Source organism: Centruroides vittatus, unplaced genomic scaffold (genome assembly GCF_030686945.1).
Source record: "Centruroides vittatus isolate TY-2023 unplaced genomic scaffold, ASM3068694v2 contig_457, whole genome shotgun sequence".
Classification (NCBI taxonomy): Eukaryota; Metazoa; Arthropoda; class Arachnida; order Scorpiones; family Buthidae; genus Centruroides; species Centruroides vittatus.
In genome coordinates, this window is record NW_027122253.1 from 63,654 (window position 1) to 89,806 (window position 26,153).

Genomic DNA, 26,153 nt, shown 5'->3' on the forward strand with positions numbered 1-26,153 from the left:
TTATATGTAAAGTGCCAAGAATCGAATATGTCAAAACGTATTTCCTTTGATTACTTCCATATTTTGTGCGCATAGTAAGTAATTTATTATAATCGTTCACTTGTAATTATTTAAAATAATACATTTAGTAAGTTCTTAAAATTTATTATATAGAAGTAAATTATCATTATAAATAAAATATTAAATTGTAAACTGATTTTGAGAGAGAGACGACATTTCTCCGCGTGGAGTTTGCAAATACCCTATAGTACTACTGAAGTATACGGTGAAAATTTATAAATACTTATCTAGTTTCTGTTTAATCTAATCTAAACCTACATATGATAGAAACAGCCTGATGGCCCATTCAAGGTAAATAATTCTGCCATTCGTGTAGTCTCAATGCTTATCTCAGAGATCTCAGGATCAGATAGAACTGGTGTACTATTTTCCCGATAGCAAAATTAAAAGTTGGGGTGCACAAACACCCTACAGTAAGAACGGCAGTAAAAAACCAGCGTACTAACTGAGGGGTAGTGACAAAACTTATCCTAAAACTCAAGACTATGAATTGTGAGGCATTTCTGAAGCATTCTATCGTTTCAGTCAGCACTGAATGGTTTTACGTTAATTGTGATTTCACACTTTTTATTCTTTTTTTTAATCAAAATTCCTAATTTTATTTGGTAATTTTAATTAAAACATAAAATAAAATTTTATTATTCGATTTATTTTTGGAATTTATCTATATATTGTTTTAAAAAACTTTGCTAATTCTTTTAAAATTTCAACAGAATTCCACTTTTTCTTCAGTAGTATTAGCATTTAATTTTAATAAAAATCTTTAGTTAATTATATTATAAAAATATTAATTAAATAATGTACTTAAAATTAAATGTATTTTTATTTATTGAAGCTTATTTCTATTAACATCATTGGTTTTCTTCGATGTGGCATTTTCTTGTCCCAAGAAATCTTCACCGAAACCACCGGAAGATCCCGAGTAAGAATTTTTAAATATAAATTCTTTATTCTCTTATCAATAAAACTATACCTTTTGTTAAAATAATGATTTCTTTCTAAATTTTATTTATTGTAACCATTCTTATAACAGGATTAAATTAAATTGAATTGCGCAAATGTCAAATCTGTATACCTAGATAATCTACCATATTTAAATTTTTATATAGAAAATGAATGCAGTTCACGATTTTCAGGATTTAAATACGATTAAAAGCCAAAAATTTACAAACATACGAACTGTGGATTTTGTCTAATACATCTGTTGATAACATCATATAAATTTAGATATACTATGTTTCAAAACTTATGGAAAATAAACGAATAAGTAAATAAAGACTAACTGTACAATTGGTTTTACACAAGCATTTAGAGCAGAATAATTTTAGTTTAACTATGCGTTAAAAATTCGATTTCACAAATGATCCTGCTCTTATAGACACCGCAACTAAAGATCACGACCGAAAATATAGCTCGAAATGATTATTCAATTGATAGGAAATCCAAACTACCCACCAATCACCCACACCAATCTGTGCCTGTTAGACTTTTTGGCAACCTGCACTGGCTAAACCCACCATCATGCTTTTGTTATGTTCTCAGCTTCATAAAATATTCTATGCATCTATCGCTTCAGCATTTAAATCAGTAAATCACACAGGTTAAACTTGTATTTTTAGAACTGATGCATATAACTCCATACGCTAATTTATAATTTCTTGTGTATTATTTGATGTGTGTATTATAATGATATTATAAATTATAATAGTGTATAAAAAAGAGTTTCATTATTAAAAATTAATAAAATTATTAATGGAATTATATATTTTGTATGATTTTTACATATACTTACAATGGGAAAATAAATTTTATTTATAATTATTCAACGATATTTTACAGAAGGATATTTATAGCAGCACCAAAGTCGATTCGTCTTGATACGAATCAAGGAATTGCTATCGTTGGAACTGAAGACGAAGAACTAACGATCTCTTTGAGAGATTATCCTGGAGAAACAACAGTTTTTTATTACTCAAGCATTAGACTTGAGAAAGGTATCGTGTCTTTTATAAGAGGGTTTCATAATTGTTTCACGTTAATAAGTATTCTTCTGATTGATTTCTATTTTATTTTTTATTCGTGTAGAATTACACGGGGTTCATTGAACTATGATATAAAATGATTCATTAAAGTATGCTTAATTGAGTCAGGTTGGGTTGTGGACTGCAGCAGACAAATATACCGAATGTCACATCTTCCTGAAATGAATCAATATGCGCAACCAACATAACATGCAGAGGAAGCCGTAGGACATTTTGCATGATGCAAGATGGTGTTAAATTTAGAACATGGCGAAATACTTTTTTAGCATGTTTTATATCCAAGGAGGCACCATTTTACCGAAGTGAAGTGTGCTCTACAATGCATGCGACATTATTGACATTGAGTGCGGTTTTCGTAAAACGTCTTTTGTAGAATTACGAACAAGCAGCTTCTTGGCGCCATATTCAATAACAGTACTAAATAGTTACGAATATATAAACACCTTACGCGTAATAGTTAAAGAATGGCTCGAGGATTTACCATTGGCAAATAATAGCAATCTTTTGTGGCAAGTCAGACATGCATAAGCGATTTATCGCAACCGCTGAATAGGATAACATGGCGCCGCCCCATGGCTACCATATCCTCTGTACCTAACCTGTTTTCATTTTTTCTGTGGAATAATGTAAAGACATTAGTTTATAATGTGTACCCACCGACCCCAAGTAATGTTGACAAACTGGAAAGGTGCATTCCACAGGTCTGTGGAAAAGTAACACCAGGAGCGCTACATGCCATTTATGAAGTCTTGCTCGGCCGTCCATATTATTGTATTATCGCTGAAAGCGGTCATTTTAAACATAGATTATAACAAAATGGAACATACTTTTGGTATGAATTTCAACAATGATTTGCAATCAGGTATTAGTTGTAAGTTTATGGGTTTTAGAATGATTTCCTTCGGTAATTCAAGCGTTGGACCATGCATACAACACACGACTTTACAGATACAATGCTGGAAAGATCTTTTGTGCTGTTAGACATAAATGTAGACACTGTGTATACTTTTACAAAAGTATAATTAGAACACCTGTTTATTTTTTTGCAATTATAATGTATGATTATGATAATTGAAAGCCGAGCATTGTTTGCAGAGGAATTTTTCTATTGCCTTTATTTGTTTTGCTTTTCAAAACTATTAAGATAATGTGTATAAATTCCTGATGAGTAAACATTTTCCTAAAACAGAAGAACTCATTAAATTGCAGTATGGCGCTTGACTTATTGCACACCGTAGATTTATTTTCTGATATTACATCGCATTTAATAAAAGTTTTATAATATTGTAAATTATTTTCTTTAAAAATGTAGGCATTCCAACAGTGGTAAATGTGTTTATATCTTCTGTCTACTTTCAAGAAATTGATTTTAAAAATAGCAACGTTAGTCCATACGCAGCTCTCGTGGTAGAAAGTAAAAATTTCAAGAAAAGTTTTAAACTGAAATTACTTCACGAGAGCGGTTATGTTTTCATTCAAACTGATAAACCAATATACAATCCGGAACAAGAAGGTAGGTATCTTGTTGATTCAACAGATAAAACTCTTTAATTAATAATAAATACCATTATACAATTCGTACATAATTTATATAGGGTAGTACAAAAGTCAATTGTGCATTGTAAATACGAAATTATTGACTTATGAAATTACTTTCTGACGTACGAAGTTTAAAAACGTTGCTATAAATAAAATTTTTCGCGTTAAATTGAACAAACTGGCAGAATTACAATACTTTAACTAATTAAGTTTACGTTTCATATTCACTTACACACCGGAAACAAGAAAACTATTGATAAATTGAATTTTGTACTACCCTTTACTGAAATTTAATGAAGGCTACCATAACTTTTCAAAGGAATTATTTGAAAATATTTTTTTGATGAATGTTTTCACGATTAGCAAAATGAAGATCTTGTCGATACGTATGGTTTTCCACTGAATAATTTCTCATCCAGCTCTCTACAGGTGGATGGAAAACCATTAAAAATACGAATTTGATACGTTTAGGATCAGTGCTTGTATCTGGAGCTAATGCTAAAAAATTTTTCAAAAATAGTCTAACATAGATATGTGAAATCACACCTGCAAATCACACCTGAAACTTAGATGAAGACATGGCAAACAGGGATATGTTTCTTAGTATCTACAAAGAAGAAAAATTAAAGTATTTATATATTCCTTTACACTGGATTTTTAATACTTAGAAAAATTAAGATATTTCTCAATAGCAACAAGTTTGAGACCTAATAGTGAACACAGTTACTTCTTATAGGCGTTTTATTTATTCCTGTATTTAGTAATAATGTGTGAAATTCTGCAAACCTTTTATTGTTAGATGATTTGTGAACTACAGTACTAATAACTCAAGTTTTGAGGAATAACTTGTGAATTACTTTGCAAGAAAATTTCGTTTTGTGGGATTTTCATACTAATTCTTTACTTCAGGAATTATTTCTATAATTGAATTGTTTACAGTCAAGCTTTTTCTTCTGTTGAAATAGATGCTATTTATATGTTTGACTATTTGGAATTATTATTATTTTAGTTAAAAATTACATTTTTATTAGAAGAAAAATAAATTAATACGTTTTCATTATCTTTAAGTTGAAATTTTTTATTTGCAGTTAAAATTCGGGTAATACCGTTAAATGAGGATTTACTTCAAAAGGATACTCCAGTTCATGTCCAAATCAGGGTAATATAAATTTAGATAATTTCATTTAATATAAAACAATTTTCATATTAATTGATATAAGAAATGTAATATTTAAAAATAAAGCTTAAGATGAAAAGAAGTAATTAAATATACGTGTAATTTGAAATACAAAAATTATTTGGAGTGTTCTTACTATATGATATTTTGATGATATCTCGCATGAAATTATATATACTATATAAAATTTCTATTACAGGTATGCCCTCGCTTAACAATGAGACATACCTTAATAGAAATATTATATCGTATCTATATCGTACTTGTCTTACAGAAAGTATGTATCTCGCTTAACAAGAAAGATACGTTCTGTAAGAAACACTATTAAGTACATGAACAACATGGACTGTACTGAGATAACATACACGTTTAGACAGGGGTTTCCAAGCGAAGTGCCACGGCATATTAGGATGTGAAAAATGGCAATTTAGGTCTGCCGCGAAATGGATTGATGAAAGATTTCAATGCAACATTGCAATCTGCAAAGCAGAGCAAAGTGAAAAGCGACCAGCTTTTCCCGACATTTAACTAAAGCTAGCATTTATTTAGATGTTAGATACACAAAGAAAAACTGGGACAACTCCTGGAAGCCAGCCCCTGGGTTCGGCAACTCGCCTAGGGGATAAAACTACTATGCCACACGTGGACCTAGTGCAGCAAATACTGAGCAGTGCCATACCACTTACTTCATGCTTATATTACTATACTCACTAAGTGCAATCAACTACATGTTGATAAAGACGTAGGGTATCACAAAAAAGATTATCATTGCCATTATCGGATAAAGTTGAAAAAGAATGCCATTTTATATAATACTCCATACAAATGCTATTTTTCTGACGTGCATATAAAGAAATATCCAAAATTAAAAAGAAACATTTACTTCACAAAACAGAGCTTTAGTGATTGACTTATATGCTTAGTGGCTTACAATGGCTTTTAGTATAGTCTATCATAAAATTTTAAGCTATTGTTAGCTGATAATGCAGTTGACTAGTTTAGTTTAATTAAAAACGACTACTTTATCATGTTATCTATTATAGTATCTTCCATTTTCCATAGAATCCTCAGAACGTTATCGTTCACGAAAAAGACTTTCCTCGGCCATGGAAGACGAATAATACAGAATTCCCAACATTGAACTATAAATTTCCTCCTTATCCTCTGTTAGGAAATTGGTCAGTTAGTGCAGATTATGGAATTAATGTAAGTTCTTTTTACACCAGTTTACAAAGTGCAGACATATATTTTAAATATTTGAAAAACATATTTTATTATAATGTTTAATTATAGCAACGTACTACTGTTTCCTTTATCGTTAAAGAATATGGTAAGAAAATAAAAGTTCATCAGTAAAATAATTTTATTATGATATAACATAATATTTTAATTTCCCGATTACAGTTTTGCCAACTTACAAAGTTCAGATTAAAGCTCCTAGCTTTATTTTGCCTAAACCTGATACAATATACATTAAGGTTTTTGCAGAGTGAGTAGCAATTTTAATTAATATGCCTTTGTATCCTTAACTTAATTTAAACTTATCTTCGTCTACTAGTGCTTTATCAATTATCAGGACTTTTTATACTGCATCCATAAATCCAGTATAAAAAGTCCTTTTAATTGATAAAGTACTAGTAGATAAAAATAAGTTTAAAGTAGCAATTTTGTTTGGCAATTTTGTATACTATCATATCTTTTTCATTTCATGTTTTGTGACGAAGTAACTACATTATACATAAATATACACTTTTGCATCATATTGCATAACACGAAACTAACAGATATGATAATTGAATTGCTAAGAAGCAGTTAATTGTGACTGGCTTCAATTAACTGCTGTTATGCTAATGTAACTGTTGAATAGCTGTCACACGACAATTTTGAACTTACTTCTTTCATTAGCGAGATTGCGGCCGACGTTTTCAACGCGAAAACGTGTACGTCGGACGTTCAGCTCCGCCTTCCTGTCTAGAAGTTTGACAATGGCGTTTGGAACGTCGAGCATAATTCCACTGACATTCCAAACGCCATTGTCAAACTTCTAAGCTTGCAGGAAGGCGTAGCTGAATGTCCGATGTACACGTTTTCGCGTTGAAAACGTCTGCCGCAACCTCTCTATTGTTAGGATTCACCAATAACATGCAGCAATTTTAAGATTTAATCATATCTACACGCAAGTATTTGTTAACTGACTTTTGAGTTGAATATATTTTTAACTACTCTATTACTTTTTGATTACCATGTACTGTACAAAACATTAACAGCTTATTTTATTTGGATATAAATAAGCATGTAACCAGAGTTTAATCATATAAAAGTGAGGTTGTTAACTTATACTTAAAAAGTATCTAGATTCATGTCCATTCCCAAAATTTTACTTGAGAAGCCTGTTCCAGAAAATTCAGGCCTAATTTTTGTTCACGTTGCATTTATGGAAAGAGAGGCCTCTCGTGGTCGAATCCATGGCACATTTTGCACTCTGTTATTGATTAGACCTGCTTCAAAACAAAAAATTAGCCTAACCACAGTGGTCTAATTCAGAGCTTTGGTTAGTGTTCATTGAAAAGTAAAAAAGTTATAATTATTTTTATGGATTTTAAAGCTTGAAATACTATAACAATAATTAATTAGCGTTATTCACAAATTATAAAATATTACAGATATTATTATGGAAAGAAAGTTAATGGAGTGGCTTCATATAAAATCAGATTACAGAAAAGTGCATCAGAATATATTAGTGAATTACTAAATATGGATAAAACTGTAAGTAAAGATAATATTTTTACTAATAAATGTTTAGTTATAATATTTTATAATTTAATTTAAAGTAATATAATGTCAATTGAATTGCACATATTTCTGTCAAATCTTCTGGCAAGGGTCTGCTACTGCGTCTAGGATGGCTAAAATTTAAAGGGTTTATGGAGACTGTGAAATCATGAAATTTCCGTTTCACGTCAGTCCCTGACAGCAGTTAAGAATTACCGCGACTTGACTCGCGACAAGATATAAAACACGTCGAGTGGGAAGGGGAGAACTTCGGATGATAATTGGCAAGAGAACCTTAGCGCGAACTTTGGAGGGAGTCTCAAAGAAAGAGCCTCGTAAAACTGGATGTTCTGCCTATTTATTAACAAATATTTTCCAATAGGAAGTCAATATGACACACCTTCTGGCAGTATCTAAGAGGAGTCGAGCCACCACGTGTGTCAATAATGTATGTGTCAGAGGCTGGCCGTGGTTATCGAGTTTGGAATGTAGTCGTATAACACTTATTAGGCTAATAGTCTGTTCGAATAGCTCTCTGAAGCGAAGAATGGCGATTATAGTGTTTATATTAAAAGGTGGAGACAACCGATCGCAAAACCACGGTCTTCTTTGAAGCTCCTGACACCGGTTAATCGATTTATCGCGGATTAACACGTGTATCTATTATCCAAAAATTTAGATAGAGGGCAATTCAAAAATAAATGCCTTAAAAATAAAAAATGAGTGAAACTGCAGATATATTATATAAAAATTCTAGTTATTGGACTAAAACAATATAATTTATACAATATTCTATAAACATAAGCAGGCAAGAGCATCGTATCAAAAGGATCTAAAACTAATTTATTTCTTACATCTAACACGGATGATACACGAGGGAGAGAGCTTATAATAGTTCTGTATATTATACTACCTTCACTCGACGTGTTGATAAGTATTCTGGAGGATGTGGAACAGGTGAATCAATCTTCTATGCGCTCAGTATACGTTATGGTTTATGTCTTGAACTGAGTTTATGTGGTCAGTTCGGGTGTCATTAAACCTTTGATGAACTGCACGAAAAGGCGAAAAATCTACCCTTTTTGTAGGGACGGCTGGGTAACTGACTCAGAGTCATAGAACAGTGAGTAGTTTGTAATCAGCCAGAAAGGAAGTTCGTTTCCGAGAAACGGAGGAAACGAAAAATGTACATCCTTTTTTGTTAAATTTTTATCAAAGAAATAAGATAAGTTTAATCTACATGGTCTTCAGGTTCTCCTGAAAATACCTGAAACCTGAAAATTTCACAAATTGTATCTTGTATTTCACAAACACTTCTATTAGAAAAACTAATAAATAAGAAATGCGTGTTTTTTTGGCATCACATTTTAATCTTTTAGCAATATTTCCAGATTTATAACACCTCTTTGTCAAAAGAGGTGTCATATACTATTGATATTTTAATAATAAATTGTTATATTTATTAAAATAGGAAATTTTGTAAATTCTTAAAAGTATGAATTGTTTACAGGTGGAAAACGGAGAGTCAGTGATATCTTTTAACTTAACTGATGTTGTAAATCTAAATGATTTTCCTTATGACAGTACACTGCTTGTCGACGTTTCTGTTACAGACAATGCTACAGGAAACGTTGTGCAATCTTTTGACAACCATTGTAAATTTGTAAAATCTCCATACTCAATATCACTTAGAGAAACGATTAACGATTTTAAATGGAATGTGAAAACTGCTATAGTGGTAAGTATGCTACAAGAGCTGACTTCTCTATATCGTCTTGATTTTTGTAAAATTAGTAAGAAATAAAATAACGGAAACTAATCCGAAAAATATTAAATATTAATTATAAAACATATGTAATGTTACTTAATATAGTTACATTTAGTTGTACATTTTTCAAAACGTTTAATACAGCTGTACAGTTTTATATTTTAAAAATCTTTATGATTTTTTCTGAATGTGTTTCTGTGCCGCATCTTAAACTGTGCCAGGCGAAGAACAGTCAGTTGAGGAAACCTTTCAAACACTCATAAGGTTTATTCGCGGTCAAAGCAGAAAATAACGTTTTTCTTTAGTATGATAAGAGAAGAGCAAATTGCAGTAAAGAATAAATACTAAACATGCTTTAACCTAATGTTGTAGTACATTTCTAGCCTTACAGTCTAAATCACACTATCGAATTCAAAATTAAAGGCAGCATTGAACAAACTTTTATAAAATGCTGACGTTCATGCTGCTATTGATGGATGCATAAAGTAACACCATAACATTTTCTATAGAATACAAAAGCGATTTTAACGTTTGGTAAAACGTGACTGTATAAACGATAATAATGTTTGAAAATGAAATCAATGTGTTTGATTAATACTGGCAACATTATCCTATTTCTTACCAACTAATATTACAAAATTGACCACATTATCAATCAATGCTTATGTATTGATTTCAACTCATAATTTTGTTTAATGGTAACTAACAGAGAAAGTTTATTTTTGTATTTTAATATAAGATTAAAATTCTTTTAACAAAAATTTATACGTAATTGGCAGGCTGATGTCACTTATTCAAATGGGAAAGCAGCACCTAACATCCTTACATCCATAACAGCAGAAACTGATAGAGGTGAAGAGATAAGTGTTTACGATTCCAAGCGTAGAACGGATGAAGAAGGACGTGTTATATATTTTCTGTATCCTCCAGCAAATTCTGCTTACTTTTTTGTTACCGTAAGTTTTGTGATTTACTAAGTTTATAAAATTATGTATAACCTTCAGACAAGTAAATGTTCGAGAATTTAACATTAATTAGAATTGCCACTCGTTGGCTAATGACCAATACACATTATTTATTATTCCTGATACTCTAATGATGCTGCTTTTAATCTAATCTAGATTTGAAGTCTCACAAATAATGAAAACTAGAAAGTGTCAAGTGCCATGTGATCAGTTGAAAGGCACTACTGTGTTTTTCAAACACTTAATTGAAGAATGTAATGCCCAATTTTTTTATAACGTACAAAAAGTATGAATGTGTTATATAAGTTATTGCAATTTTTTCATAAAACATTCAGAAATATCGATATAGATACGAATTTCAGCATAGTTTGAGGTTAAGGAATCGAAACAACCTTTGTCTACGTTTTAACATGATATTGCTTCTTAAAATAACAGAAAAGTATAAGTTACTGATTGTCTAAGAACACTTATTTCACATTGTACAATGTAAAATTCAAGTTATTTTGTACAATGTAATCACAGCAGGCAAGAGAGTCAACTACCAAATTAACTTCTATGAGATAAAATGAAATACTAGCAATGCCTATTGAGACAGATACGAGGTTGTAAAAATCATACTTTTCATACTTTTAAACAGATCGTAGTGTAAATAATAACTATAAACATATCATATAGCGAAAACTCAGCACACTAACAATAACAGTATTATATTTTCAAGAAGTCTATTATTATTCTAACATAGGCTTTAATTTTCGTCCCTAATTCTGTCAATCTAAATCCTTTGATTAGAAACTTTGGATATCCTTAAGTTTCCAAACGAACTTCGAAAATGTACAGAAATTATATAGTTTTAAAAATTATTTTTTCTGAGAACTTATTTAATGTTTGAAATATCATAAGCACTTTGTGTTAAAAAGAAATTTTTTATTATCAATTAAAGGTTTTCACAAATGATGAGTCATATACATCCCAAGAACAGGCTTCAAAGAGACTTATAGTTAATAAATATGAATCTGATTCCTACATTGCTATATCGAGAACTGAAACAGCAAGAAAGCTGAGAGTAAGTCTCATTATGAAACTAGTTTTATCGAAAATTTTGTTTGAGATTGATATAAGTATAAAATTTAAAAATAATTCAAAACATCATTTATATTTTGATACAAATAATTTTTTTTTCAGGTTGGAGAGACATTTGCAGCATCGATATTCACTGGTCCAAACGATAAATTTGATAATTTTTTTTTCGTAGTAAGTAAACAAATGTGATGTTATAAAATCAATTAGTACTTAACAATAAGCATTTTAGTGAAGTTTTATTTACAAGTTTTACCTGTAAGTGGCATTCTTTTAAAAATATAGTGACATTAAAAAAACGTAGTGTTATAATTACAGTGGGATGACATTTGTAGAATAAGAAGTGACTTGCTAAGATTTGATAAAACAAACAAACTTACATTAAACTGCAATATTGCAATCCGAAGCCAAACTGTGTAGTTGTGAAAGTTTCTGTACAAGGAATCAAAATGTACTGAAACTTGAATTTTTTGTTTTGAACATAGAAATATTGAATCCCATTAAATTGAATTAATCATTTTCTGAAATATTAAAACGATAATTTGATTTCAGGTGATGTCTCGGGGGAAAATAGTGTTATTCAGATACATTCCAAAACGTGAGTCGTCAAATTTACAACTGGAATTTGTCGTTACAGCAGAAATGGCACCTGTCCTGAGAATCGTAGTATTTTCTTTACAAGAAAATAAAGAGCTTCTGATCGACTCTCTTCGTATGTATGTGGAAAATGCTTGCGATCCTAAAAGCGAGGTACGAATTATATTTTATAACATGTAATTAAATAAAAATATCTTTAAAATATATTACATTCAGTATTATTGAACCAAACATTTGTTTATAAAGTATCATTTATTGTACAGTTAATGAAAACAATTACAAAACTTGGGTAGTGCTGTGGCGTTTTCAATTCCTAAACTTCTAACATTTCAGGCATACTTGTTTGTAATGAATTTGAGATTTTATAATTGCGTACTTTTAAAAGACATTGAGTTTTTATTCTTATCGAAGTCTGCCTATATTAATGCTTAACATCAAAACTCTGTACAGCTTTGTTTTTTGAAATGTTCATAAAATACTGCAGTATATAAATAAATTTAGCGCCTAAAATGAGTTTATTTGCTATATAACTTATCTGTTAGCCCCCTTCATTTTATCGATTAACCATGTGATCAGTTGCAGCTGCAGTTGTCAGTTCGTTAAAAAATTTTCCTTGCTTAATCAACTGGAACAAATCAAATAGTCTTTGTTGAAATCTTTATCAATTTAATAGCTTTCTGTATACGTACTGTATAGAGTATAAGAATCAACATAATATTCAGTAGTTTATGTGATTGTTTGGGAAAAGGAGCAATTAGTCTTCATACAGTATTTCACACTGAGTGGAGTAAGAATTAAATTTGGTTCTAACTGTCTGAACGAAGTAATAAGATTATTATCATTGCATACAATCAGCAAAATGGATAATATCATAAAAACAAAGAGCAATTTTAGAGCAATGTTAGATCATGTAATAGATTTCTATTACAGTATTGAAAATCGGGTTAATGTTCCCCTAGGTATACAAAATGGCGGCTCTGATTCCAGCAAGAAAATAGTGGGTACGTACGTTCTAACCTAACCTAACATAACCTATTCTAGTCAATTACCATAATTATTAGCAAACAAATTATTACAATAGAGGTAATTTATTAGAATAGGTTAGGTTAGGTTAGATCGTGCGTTCCCACTGTTTCCTCGTTGAAATCAGAGACGAGCCGCCATTTTGTATAACTAGGGTAACATTAACCGAAAATTTGATTCTCGTTCGTATAATTGTTTTCCGGAAAGACAAATGCTATGTTTTTTCAAGGATCTCGCCTGCTATATTAGTAACTTTCGAACATTCAGAAAAAAATAAAACATTACTGGAAACTCTTTTGTTTGGAATGTATTTTGCTAGCTATGGTTTTGTTAGTAATATCTCCAAACAGTTATTTACTGTTGGTTCATCTTTGGTCTAGTGCAGTCTAGTGGATGACATTACTAAAGACTAGTAGTGGGTTGAAGATTCTGCATATCCAATGTGCTGCTTGAATGGAGTTTACCAAGTTTTTTTCACGTATCTAACATATGAAAAGAGTGAGCTTGCATACAGAATATCACCTGAAGATATATCCGTTCTTGGAAAATCGTCAACTTGTCCGCTGCATTATGCCTTCCGTGTAATCTTTCAGTAGTATCAGTTTATACGTTATATGTTAGTTTAGATGTTTATTTTGATACTTTTAGGAATATCTATAATGTTTCGATTCGTGCATGTTTCGTGTTGTTAAAGTGAAACATTACTCAAATGCTAAATGTAAGCATTTTAAATTAATATAACGTTTTAACTTTAAAATATATAATTTTAGGTGTCAGTAGAAACAAACTTTCCATCGTTGGAACCAGGCAAGAAAGGAATGTTTATACTAAAAGGAAAACCTAGAACTAAAATAGGGATGTTAGCTGTAGATAAAGCCGTGTACGGATTGAAAAATAATCAGAGATTAACAAAAAAAAAAGTAAGTTAGACATTAAACAATGTTAATTCCATAAATCACAATGTCACATTTGCTTCATTATTATTATGATTAGATTTTTGAAAGTATTTCGACTCGTGATTTGGGATTTAGTCCAGGTGGTGGAATGAATCCATTATTTGTATTATCTAGAGCAGGAATAACGATTTTTGTAATTTACGATAAAAGAGAGAACAAAAAAGAAAACAATGGCGGAGGAGGATATCGTATGTATATCAATTTTAATTTTCAATATAATATATGAACAATAGTTTATGTTTAAAGAATTTACTGCAGTATTTACTAAAATGTGTAATTATTTACAATAAATGTAACAATTAAAAAATTACATACAGATTAACATGAATGGTTTAAAACTATTGCAAATTTTTAAAATGATTTTTTATATATCTACACTAAAGCACGATGCTCATTAATTAATAGGATTTATTAGCAGTTATATGAAACAAACACTTTTAATTAAAGATCATTGTAGTTTGGTGTAGATCTAAAAAAGTCAGCTTGAAAATTCGTAATGGAATTTTAAACCTTTTATGTAAATCTGTATGTAATTATTTATTTTACATATCTATACGTTCATGTATGGCTTATAAAAGTTTTTGAACCGAAATTAATACCGAGAATTACGTTGAATTCTTACGATAGAAGTGTCATTTTGATGTCTTCACAGTTAGTGTGAAGTCCATGTTATATCTGCGAAACATTGCATAAGTTTCATATACCAATATCACAACAATGTTGTTAGTTTCGACTCTGTATTTCTTGAGGTGTGTATTTGAAAATGGTAGATATATAATGAATTATTTTTATGGATACGAAAAATGCAATTTTTGCGCAAAAATTAACATCTACTTTCTCTAGTAATTGTAATGGAATTCAGTCTGTTCTATGAAAGCACGCTAGAAATTCCAACAGAAGTGAAAACATATGATGTACAGAATGACCTGAATTTAATTTTCCCATAGTTCCATTTCTTATTCATGGAAGTCCATCTTATATATATCAAACCACTCCATCACCCCATGGCTACTCTCTTTATTGGTCTGTCTAAATCTATTATACGCTTGAGAAAAATTTGCTGTTTAATTCTGTTACCTTCAGCGCTGTTACCGTCGCTGTGCACACGGTAAAAATTCAAAACTTTATACAGCATTCTTATAATACTATTTCTCTCTTTTATTCACTAATGTATGCCCTTACGTAAAAAGCATTTATAACTTTTATGAAAGTTAATACAATTAATATTAATTAATCAATCAGTTTTACTTGTTATTAAAATATTGTGTTTTATGTTTCAGGACCATTTCTTGTACTTACTCACCGAATAAGTTTCGATTTCTCTAATGATAAGAAAAAGGATGAAGATGATTTTGACGTGTTAGAATTCGGTATCGATGATGTTAAGTTCGGTCACGATGACATCGATGAAATGCAAGAAGATTTAACTCCGGTTCGAAAAGATTTCAGAGAATCCTGGTTGTTTCGGGACACTGTAATAAGGTAAGATATTCAAACAATACTTTAATTCATTTTTGTTCTCATACATTTATAAATCGTTTAGACTTGTCTATAAAGGAATTTAAAAGAGTGGTTAACTACCATGTAATAAACTTGGGAATGTTATGAGCGGCTCCTACTTATCACTTCTCTGCTACATATAACCAGAGGCACTTAATTTTCGAACATGAATTTACTGTAGACATTAGGGATTGTATTGAGAACTTTAAATAAATAAATAATGTTGATTAAAACATTGAGGCTCGATGTTATACATAATTCAGGTGTTTCTGCATTATCAGGTCTACTCTACACAAGTAACTTTTTTATTTCATAATGTAATATGGCAATATTTAAAAATTTACAGCATCATTACCTTATTTGACACTAGCTACAAGTTCAATAAAATACTAAATCAGAAAACTCAATAATATATCTTTGATTCGTTGGATTAAAAATGTCACTGTGACTCATTTGCAACTACAGAAATGTTAAAGATCACTATGCAAATTAGTTTTGATAAGTGAACATTATACAAGCCTCAAAATTAAATACTTATATACTACATGTGCTGTGCACGTTATAACATAAACGCATTGATACCATTTATAAACATACAAACTTCATTTAAATTACAAGTAGAAATAGTGAATTTTGGAACATAACATAAAAATATTAACATATATATATTTGCAGTAGTGACGGTACAGCGGTTCTGAATGCTACATTACCAGATAGCATCACAACGTGGGTAATACAAAGTATAAGTTTGTCTACAATAGGAGGGTTGTGCGTATCCCCTCCGACTGAAATCGTATCATTTAAGAATATTTTTCTTCGTTTAAATATCCCATATTCTGTTGTCCGTAAAGAAAAACTAGAAATTCAAGCTACCGTATATAATTATTATTCTGAAAAAATTCCGGTAAGTGCCAATTTATGAGCAATTTCACAGATATAGTTGGCATATATTAACGTTACTTTCTAAACATACGTATGCATGAATAACTTTAGGTGATAGTTTTTATGTACGGAGTGGCCCACCTTTGCTCTGGAATAGAACCTGGCAAGAAAAGTGAACGTAAGAGAATAACAGTCGAAGCTAATTCTGCTGAATCTGTCAGATTTCCTGTTGTTCCTATGAAGGCAAAGAAATATACTATTCGTGTTGTAGCCTTAAGTCCTGTCGGTTCTGATGTCGTCGTGAAGAAATTAAATGTAGTGGTATGTACTATATACAATTTTGATATATAGAGGGAGAATATACAAGTAAATTATCATTTATTTTCCAAAGAAATTATATATTTAAACGTAAATAATGCATACACAATCTATCTGAAAAGACTATTCGATTATTGTAGAGATGCAGTGATACTAGAATATATTTAATATTGTTGACAATATTATACTTAATTTCAAATGTGTTACAGTCTGAAGGTGTTGTGAAGGAGGAAGATATCGTAATTTTATTGGATCCTACAAATAAGCAAAAACGAAAACGCAGACATTTAATTACAGAAAGAATTTCAGGTAAGTAGAATTTTATTTATAAAAGGCCTTAGAGCTTTTCGGGAGTCAGTTTATTTTTGTATGGAAAATACTATAAGGATTTTTTCAATAATTGTAAAATTATTAGAAAATATTAAGTTTGTGTGAAATATTTTATTACTAAATATTTTATCTTATTAGATTTCATTGATGAATCTGAAAATTTGCAAATTACGAAAATTAATCTTCAACCAAAGCCAAATTACATTGCTGATTCAGAAAAATGTATAGTTTCTATGGTTGGTAAGTTATTCCTTTATTGTAGAGAATTTCCTTTATTTTGGGAATGTTTCAGACAAATTCACTATTGACAATAATTCACATATAAAATTAAAAAGGAAGTGTTCGCATCAATAATACATTTGTAAAGCTTGTTGGATTAATGACATACAAATAACACTGTTAAGTTAAATTATTGGGTAACACTATTTTAAAATTGTAAAGTATAGTATTTTTATTTTTAATCTTTTATTCACTTTTTTTCTTTTTTTTTGTTACGTATCTCACTATTTGGGAAATCTCGAAGACAATGAAATCGGTCCATGCTTGTATCTAGACAAACGAGCTGAATGTGTCCAGTTTTCTTCATGTGTCTAGAACAAATAAAAGTGTGTTTCTCATAGAATATTTCTAGAGAAAGGTATACACTGTTCGAGCAAAAACCTTCATTAGATGCATTGCTATTTTATTAATTATCTGATTCCACTCAGATCATTTTTCTTTTATCTACCCGAATGTTCGTTTAGTGAATATTATTTCAACTGTTTTCAAGATGTCCATATAGTGTCTTGCGAAACATTCAAGAAATCTGTTAATCACTTTAAACTTTAACCCATTTTTTATCTGAGTAGTAATTGCACAGATTAGTTAGCATGTATTAATTTATTTTTTTATGTGTTAACGAACGTAAGTTACTCAAGTAAAAATATAACATAGCTAACAATCTAGCACAGTGTAAAAATTGACAACATGTTAATTTTTATCACGTATTTCAGGTACAGAATATGGACCAAGTGTCGAATCTGTGCTTATCGATCCAGAAAATTTAATAAGAATGCCTACAGGCTGTTGCGAGCAGACAATGATGTACATGGGTCCAACGCTTTATACATTATATTTCCTGAAAAGTAAAGGAAGCATCAGCGAGGACCTCGAAGAAAACCTTTACGATTTTGTTAGAATTGGTACGAAACTTCGGTAGTCTGTTCGAAAATTATTACATGTGATGAAATATATCTGTATTATTTATCATGGCTAAATTAATAAAGTTTATTCCTCAACTAGGTTATAAAAGAGGATTAAGCTTTAGAAAATACGATGGATCTTATTCTGTTTGGCCTCATAGGCCTTCAAGTACATGGTTAGTAAAATATTAATAACTAAATTTCTTATAATGTAATTTTAATATACAAGTTGTACTTTCCAGGTTAACGGCCTACGTGATGAAAATTTTTTCTCAAGCAAGCAAATATATATTTGTAGATAAGTTTGTAATTTGTAGAGGTATATCTTGGTTACTTTCGCAACAAGGACCAGATGGTGGATTCCGAGATTCAAATCCTGTCATCAGAAGAAATATGGTAATTTTTGTAAATATTCAATATTTAATTTTAAATTTTATGTACATCAATCATTTGTCTCATATCTGTGTGTACACTTCAATTTTATCACAGTTCTTATTGCTTCTCATAGTCAGTTTAGAGTCATTATAAATTAATTTAAATTTATAAGTGTAGAATTGGCGATAACACAAAATTTTACTGCAATTCTATATTTATTAATATTAGTATTATGTCAATCTATAATAATGCCACCATATTTTAATTTACGAACGTTTAAATAAGAAGTTATTTTATCTTTTCTACAATTAAAATAGTTACTGTGAATTGTATTTAAATATTTATACCGAATTTACTAACTCTACTGTACGTTAAACATTCATACTTTATTTTATGCAGGATGGAGAAAACGGTAAAATCGCATTGACTGCCTTTGTACTAATCGCCCTTCAAGAAAGTACTTGTTCAGATAAGGTAAAACGCAGTAAATTCTGTTGTAACTCTAATAACTTTAATGTACTCATCTTTAGTATTTCCTTCAGTTACTTTTTATATCTCGTTTGATGGCAAAAATCTTTCTGGAAAATGAATACTCGAAGGTAAATGACACATATACAATGGCATTAGTAGCTTATGCTCTAGCGTTAACGAATAGTGATGAGAAGTTTAAAGCGAATGTGAAACTATTGCTAATGTCAACATTTGATGAAGGTACGTACCGTACGTAGTATTTAATGATGGTTAATGTTACCTATGGTTCTAAAATTGCGGCTCGTCTTTGATTTCAGCAAATAGAAAAAAGGAAACATTGGGGACGAACGTCCTAACCTAACCTAACCTATTCTAATAATTTTGTTGGCAATAATTATGGTTATTTATTAGAATAGGTTAGAACGTGTGTCCCCAATGTTTCCTTTCTTCAATTTGCTGGAATCAGAGACGAGCCGCCATTTTGGAACCATAAGTTACATTAACCTTAATAAATTGCAAATTATTTATTATATGTTTGAGTTTATGCATTGCGTGACCATAATTAATGAAGCGGCATCCGAAGGTCTCATAATATAAAAGTGGACAAAATTTAATACAGTAGAGCATCGATTATCCGACCCCGATTAACCGATTTATCTGTTAACCGACCGCGTTCTAGTCGGCAAATTCAAATGTCCGCTAGTGATGTGGCGCTACAATATTATGTTATGTCTTGGCTACTTTAATAGTATTTTCGTTAATTTTTTGCATGTCTCAGCTGGCAGTACTGGCTCGACCATGAAAGAGAGGGTAGTATTTAAACCAGGCCTAATACACTATACTAATAATGTATTTTTTCATACTTTTCGGTTATCCGACTTTTCAATTATTCGACCAACCCCAGTCCCCAATTGAATCGGATAATCGATGCTCTACTGTATATGTGTTACAGTGAAAACCCGTTTTTAGTTAAAACGCGTTTTAACTAGTTGAAACTAGTTTTTACCGGATATTATTGTTATAACTAGAATTTACTGCTAGTCAAAAATGAATTTGAGTTAAAACTAGTTTCAACTAGAAAAAACAGGTTTTAACAAAATGGCTTAGTAAAAGCTGTTTCGACCAAGGTCATTCAGCTAACACCTTCTTATAGTGTATGATGAATTTCGTATCGCTTTAACCCTTTTCCCCCCTACATCTTGTTTACGTTTATTTTGCGATCCCTCCTAAGGCAATATAGGTCAGTCGGGCGATATTATTTTAAAAATTCACCAAAAATCAAATTATCATTATATCTATATGAAAAAAATCACTTACATTTATTAATATCTATAGTTTTAAATACAATATTTTTCAATACATTTTATTAGAAAAATTTATAAGGAAAAAAATATATATATCAGAACTGACACATAAACTTGATAATTTGTAACATTTTGTGAAAATTAACATTGTCTAGTTACATAGTTGTTTGCTGGCAACGAGCCAGATAGTCGTAGAGTATTGTTTTTTTACAGTTCGATATTGCACTTATGCCTGTACGTTTATTCGTTGTTAAATTATCGCACATTATATCAAACATTTGTTTGAAATCAAGATTTTATACTGCTATCAACTAATATAATGAATTATTATACTTTATTCACTTCGTATCGAACGAGATTATATCTGTTGTTAATAAATTTTACAAAAATTGATATTTACCAAAGTAACGATTAATTGGTACCCTCGAAGTTTTGCTTAAAAAGCCAGGGTACCGATCGATCGGTGCCTTCGGGGACAAAGGGTTAATTAATGTTAATAAAACAGATGTGTGACCAATATTTTCAATAAATATCGTATTAAATAATACACATGTTTTAATCCAAATCATTACTTTATTTATTTACTCCAAACATATTTATGTAGCTAAAATTAGTTTTAACTAATGTTAAAAGTTAAAACTAGTTTTATCTAAAATCAAAACATGTACAGCAGTAAATTCTAGTTTTAACTAGACAAAACGAGTTTTAATAATGACATCTAGTATAAACTACTTTTTACTAGATGTCATTGCTTAGTTAGAACGCGTTCTAACTAAAAACGGGTTTTTACTGTAACATATATACTGTTTTCAGTATTCAGTTTCTATTCTCTGAGAAAAACTTTTACTTCAGAAATCAGTTGCTAGGGAGAAATTTGGCGCTATAGTTTTCCTAATGTGCATAATACGTAGGTTTTATAACTAAAAACGAAATGCTTGTCAAAAGATTGCGTTACTATACCATATATCACATTGTAAACTTGTGTCAATAGTGTTTCGATTTTATTTTTGTAGAAATAAATTACAGATATTGGCAACAGCCTACGACAACTCAGTCCATAGAAGTTACTGCTTATGGTCTTCTTACACAAGTAAGATTAGATGATTTGTCCAACAGTCAATCTGTTGTTAACTGGTTGAACAAGGAACGACTTTACGGAGGTAGTTTTCCATCGAGTCAGGTAGATCCATATTCATATAAGTGGAGCATCGATTATCCGACTCAATTGGGGACTGGGGTTGGTCGGATAACTGAAAAGTCGGATAACCGAAAAGTATGAAAAAATACATTAGTATAGTGTATTAGGCCTGGTTTAAATACTAACCTCCCTTTCATGGTCGAGCCAGTGCTGCCAGCTAAAACATGCAAAAATTTAACAAAAATAATATTAAAGTAGACAAGACATAACCAAATATTGTAGCGCCACATCACTAGCTCAAATGTCTGCTAGTGATGCCGACATTTGCCGAATAGAGCGCGGTCGGTTAACCGATAAGTCGGTGAATCGGGGGTCGGATAATCGATGCTCTGCTGTACTTTATCGTAACCTTTATATAACGTTGTACATTCTAATAAATGTAAAATAATATTCTAGTCTACTGTCATTGCATTGCAAGCATTGTCGAATCACTTAGTGAAGTCCAAATCAGGAGATATTTCTTTGTCATGCAATTTTACATCTGATGAAGATGGTAAATTTTTGAAGGATGTGGAAATCAACAATAACAATGCTCTTGTCTTACAAAACTTTGTGGTTTGTTCAATTCGTAATTATAATAAAAATGTACGATAAAAACAAATTATAATTTGTACCCAATTTTTTATACAGATTAACAATCCTAGTGACACTTTGTCTTTGCATACTACCGGAAAAGGAATTGGAGTTTTATCTATGAAATTAAAATATAATGTACTAGAAGAAACAGAAAAAGTTTGCAAGGTATATTTTTCAATTAATAAATTTATTAAAACTAATTATAAATTTAAGTCTGTGAAAGTGAATATGAAAATATACTAACGAGGGCCATTTGAAAAAGAATCATATCAGCACACGGCTAAAAAATTCAAATTTCAGTTCGTGCAGAGATGTCAAAAAAAGCCTTTAGGTAGTGTATTCTAGAATTGATTTTTCGCTTTTATCCCTCGCCATCAGTCTTCTAGCGTTGTGGTTAATTAACAGACAACGTGGGTAAAATCAACGAACACTGAAATTGGTTGTGAGTTAGGAACTACCGACTGATTATGTGGATTTTTCTGGGAATTTTTGTGTGTGTAACTCTTAAATAGGAACTAGTTTCAGAGAAAATATCTTTCTGACAAAAACTCCTCCACTTGCAGAGTGCCTAAATGTAACACTGATTTATTTTATCTATTCAGCCAAGTCACATATTTCTACTTGGGTAATTCCATATTATAATATTGAAAGGTCCTTGAGGTGTAGATGCGAGTTATGGACACTTCACAGAATTTTTGTGATTATTCGAAGTGTTTGTATCTCGTCTTTACACTCTACATGATTGCAAGGTTTTGCAATGGAAAGTATCTATTATAGGCCCCTTCTCCTCTATAATTGTAAAATTGAAAAATACTCAAAAGTATATCGATATTAGAAAAATACTTGAGCAAATTTTCATACTCGAGTAAATGAGAGAAAGCTCCTATGACAGAATATCAACATTAAAGCCTTGTATGTTTTTATAAATAAAATGGGAACTGTGAAATCTTCAAAAATATCTTTGAGAAGCTAGAGTCTGAATTCGCATTATGTGTATCGAACGTGTATTGATGCAAGAATAATAACCTCAGAATGAAAGAAATAATTATACGAAGAATTATTAATCTACGAGAAGTTTTTATTAAGTTCCATTCTTCTTGTATCACAACGGCATGAATAACATTTTGATGCAGTTGTCAGTACCGTTATTTGCCACTACGTATAAAATAGTAACACTATCAGTCTCATATAGCAACAAATAAATATTTGAAAACGTAAACTCATTTCTTAATTTCTTAATGTAGTTTGAAACCACAATCGATTTATCCAGTATTAAAAAACCAAGCCGGCATGCAAGGATATTCAATGAAAGTAAAATCGAAGGTAAATACTTTATTTTATAATGTTTTCAAATGTTTTTGTACTGTAATTAGTAACATTTTGTAAAATGTAGAAGAAATTAACATAAATTATTATAATATTCAATATTTATTTTACAATTACATTATTACTTTTATGACAGCTGTAGATCAAGAAAATGACACAGTTAAATCTGGCATTATCAACGATTCAGAAGTTTATCTTCAAGACGTAACTGAAGTTAAAATTTGTACACGGTAAATATAAACTTTTATTGATACAAAAGTTAATATATTTTGTAATATGTAAGAACAGAATTCTAACATTTGTATTCCATTCATAAATAATATAGATCTTAATTTACTATGATTATTTGAACAGATTTTTATCTAACAAAAATTCTGAAATGACCATCATCGAATTTGGAATTGTCAGCGGTTTCAATGCCATTAAAGCTGATTTGGACAAAGTAAGAGTTAAAAAATAATATTGAAACGATTTAAATGTCAAATAATTCTTTTATATAATGAATTTTGGAGTAAGTTTTATGTAGCAGTGAACATGCTACAGATGACCAAAAATCATCGTATATATATATTGCAAATAATAGTTACATTAATAGTGATGTATGAAATGATGATTAATAGCACTTTGGGTCTTGGTGTTATGGCGATGAATCACCGATATAGTAATATGAGATCGACTTGATAAACGAATTCTCCATGTAGAGTGATTTACGTTTTCTTCACGTGTCTAACAAAAAATAGAACCATCCTCATATAAAAACACCTTTCCAAAGGCACGTCTTTCTTATGGTGCAGAACCTTAATTCACCAATTAAATAAGTGCATTTTAGGCTTTAATTACTCTACACAAGCTGCCTAATTATCACTATTAAATACAAATTTTCAATTTGTGATATTTTAAATGATAAAAATGATGAATGTTTCATTGCAAGTGCAGATTTCATTTCTGAAGCATCTATCAAATCTTTTACAATGCTGGCACGTCAGTAAATAATTTAGAGTTTTGCAATGTCACGTAGAGTAAGACACACAAATAGAAAAGACACAATATAACATTTAAGCAAAAGAAGTTTCATGAAATCGTTAAATTAATTTATTTACATTGTGTAACAAAGCTTTAGTCACGCAGAGGACAGAACACATACTTTATTCAATTTGTAGTAACCAAGCAGGTATATCCCACGGCTTATCTAATTACTGATAGATCTGATATAAAATTGTGTAACCTGTAAAGCAAACACGACAGTTTTTTTCATGATTTAAGATTTATCGATTTATATTTAATACATAAATTTATTCATCGAAATTCTTGGTATCATTTACATAAAAATCCTTAATATATTTTCCATAATATTTAATAATTATTGCTTAAAAATTAAACTGTTAAACTGCCCATCTATAATTTAATTTAATTTATAGTTGGTGAAAGACAATAGCAATCCTGTTGATAGATACGAAAATGCTAATAAACGTATAATATTTTACTTGGATCACGTAAGTTTATTAATAAAATTGAATTATTTTAAATGTTTCTAAAATATTCATATTTAAATTAGATCATACTGTTGACAGGTTTCATACCAGAAAGACACGTGTTTAATGTTTCGAACGAAAAGAGAATACATTGTTGAAAATCTCCAAGCATCTGTTATTAAGGTTTACGAATATTATAATAATGGTAAAATATTCAATTTTAATTATTAATAAATGTAAGGTGTTATCCTATTGCTTTTAATGATCAGAAATCGTATCTGGTATGCAAATTTTTTGTCGTTCCCTACTTGTTCCTCTTCGTTATAAGTCTATTAGAACATGTTCGGAATGGAAAAAGTCTTCTTAATTCTCAGTGGGCAAAAAACACTAAAAGTGGAAAGAAATTAATAATGAGTAAAATTAGTATTTACTTTAAAGCAGCATTATAAATACGAGGCGATAAGTGAAAAATAAAAAGAAAGAAAACTGGCTATACTTATGTCCAGTAAAAAATAATAATTGCCTCATTGCCATTTCTTAATTGTCACTCTATGCTTCTTTACAATTTGCCCAATTACGAGCCAGTGTAACATGTAATACACCTATCTATACAGTTGCGGGTAAGAACAATAATTCTATGAGATTGCTATGAGAAAAATGTCTTTGTTATTCTCTGATCTTATTACCATAAAATATTTTGAGGAAAACGTTTCTTTTGGATTTATTTTGAGAAATTGTACTAAAATCATTTTTTTCCATGGGAACTAAGAAAACATTCTATCGTTCACCATTTATTAGGTTTAAAGCCAAAATGCAAGAAACAATATGATAATGGATGAAGCCCTACGTGTTGAAAACTGACTTTAATTGAAATGAGGTCATTTCTATCAAAGCCATCGCTACCACCATTACGGAAACTGGCCAAACTCTTTCTAAAAATAAAAAATATACTTTCAGTGCTTGGAACACGGAAAAAAAAATTAATAGAAAATTTTTCCAATTAATAATGTTTGCGTTATATAATTAATTCTAACATTTTAAAAATAAAATTCAGTTTCTAATGATAGTTAATTTTGCAGACAATTCCTGCACTATAACTTATGGTCCTGATTCCAAGAGTGAACTACTAAATCCAGTCTGTGAGGGAATCTTGTGCCAATGTGACGAAGAAGGACTGATAAAAGAAAAAGTTGTATGAAATGATTTGTATAATAATACTATTCGATATTGCATTTTATTCAATT

General features: G+C 30.2%; 1 protein-coding gene across 1 annotated transcript; it reads left to right on the forward strand.

Moving 5' to 3' along the window:
- On the forward strand, positions 1 to 26,153 carry LOC136977368 (A.superbus venom factor 1-like). Its single transcript, XM_067272827.1, has 35 exons — positions 1 to 74; positions 896 to 982; positions 1,900 to 2,054; positions 3,415 to 3,615; positions 4,730 to 4,800; positions 5,881 to 6,024; positions 6,112 to 6,148; positions 6,223 to 6,307; positions 7,482 to 7,584; positions 9,101 to 9,328; positions 10,138 to 10,314; positions 11,264 to 11,386; positions 11,506 to 11,574; positions 11,953 to 12,150; positions 13,791 to 13,940; positions 14,014 to 14,164; positions 15,257 to 15,458; positions 16,152 to 16,380; positions 16,470 to 16,679; positions 16,886 to 16,985; positions 17,145 to 17,246; positions 17,999 to 18,187; positions 18,288 to 18,363; positions 18,430 to 18,583; positions 18,962 to 19,036; positions 19,105 to 19,273; positions 21,351 to 21,517; positions 21,932 to 22,090; positions 22,166 to 22,276; positions 23,356 to 23,434; positions 23,580 to 23,667; positions 23,792 to 23,879; positions 24,856 to 24,930; positions 25,009 to 25,114; positions 25,989 to 26,153. The coding sequence occupies exons 1-35, from the start codon at positions 28 to 30 to the stop codon at positions 26,105 to 26,107; spliced, it is 4,524 nt and encodes a 1,507-aa protein (XP_067128928.1). The 5' UTR covers positions 1 to 27; the 3' UTR covers positions 26,108 to 26,153.

Bases quoted from the DNA above. Each gene is read 5' to 3' on its own strand.
- LOC136977368 (XM_067272827.1), top strand. From the start codon at position 28: ATGTCAAAACGTATTTCCTTTGATTACTTCCATATTTTGTGCGCATA. The intron at 21,518-21,931 runs GTAGATCCATAT...ATAATATTCTAG, and splicing joins GTAGTTTTCCATCGAGTCAG to TCTACTGTCATTGCATTGCA. The intron at 22,091-22,165 runs GTTTGTTCAATT...TTTTTTATACAG, and splicing joins TTGTCTTACAAAACTTTGTG to ATTAACAATCCTAGTGACAC.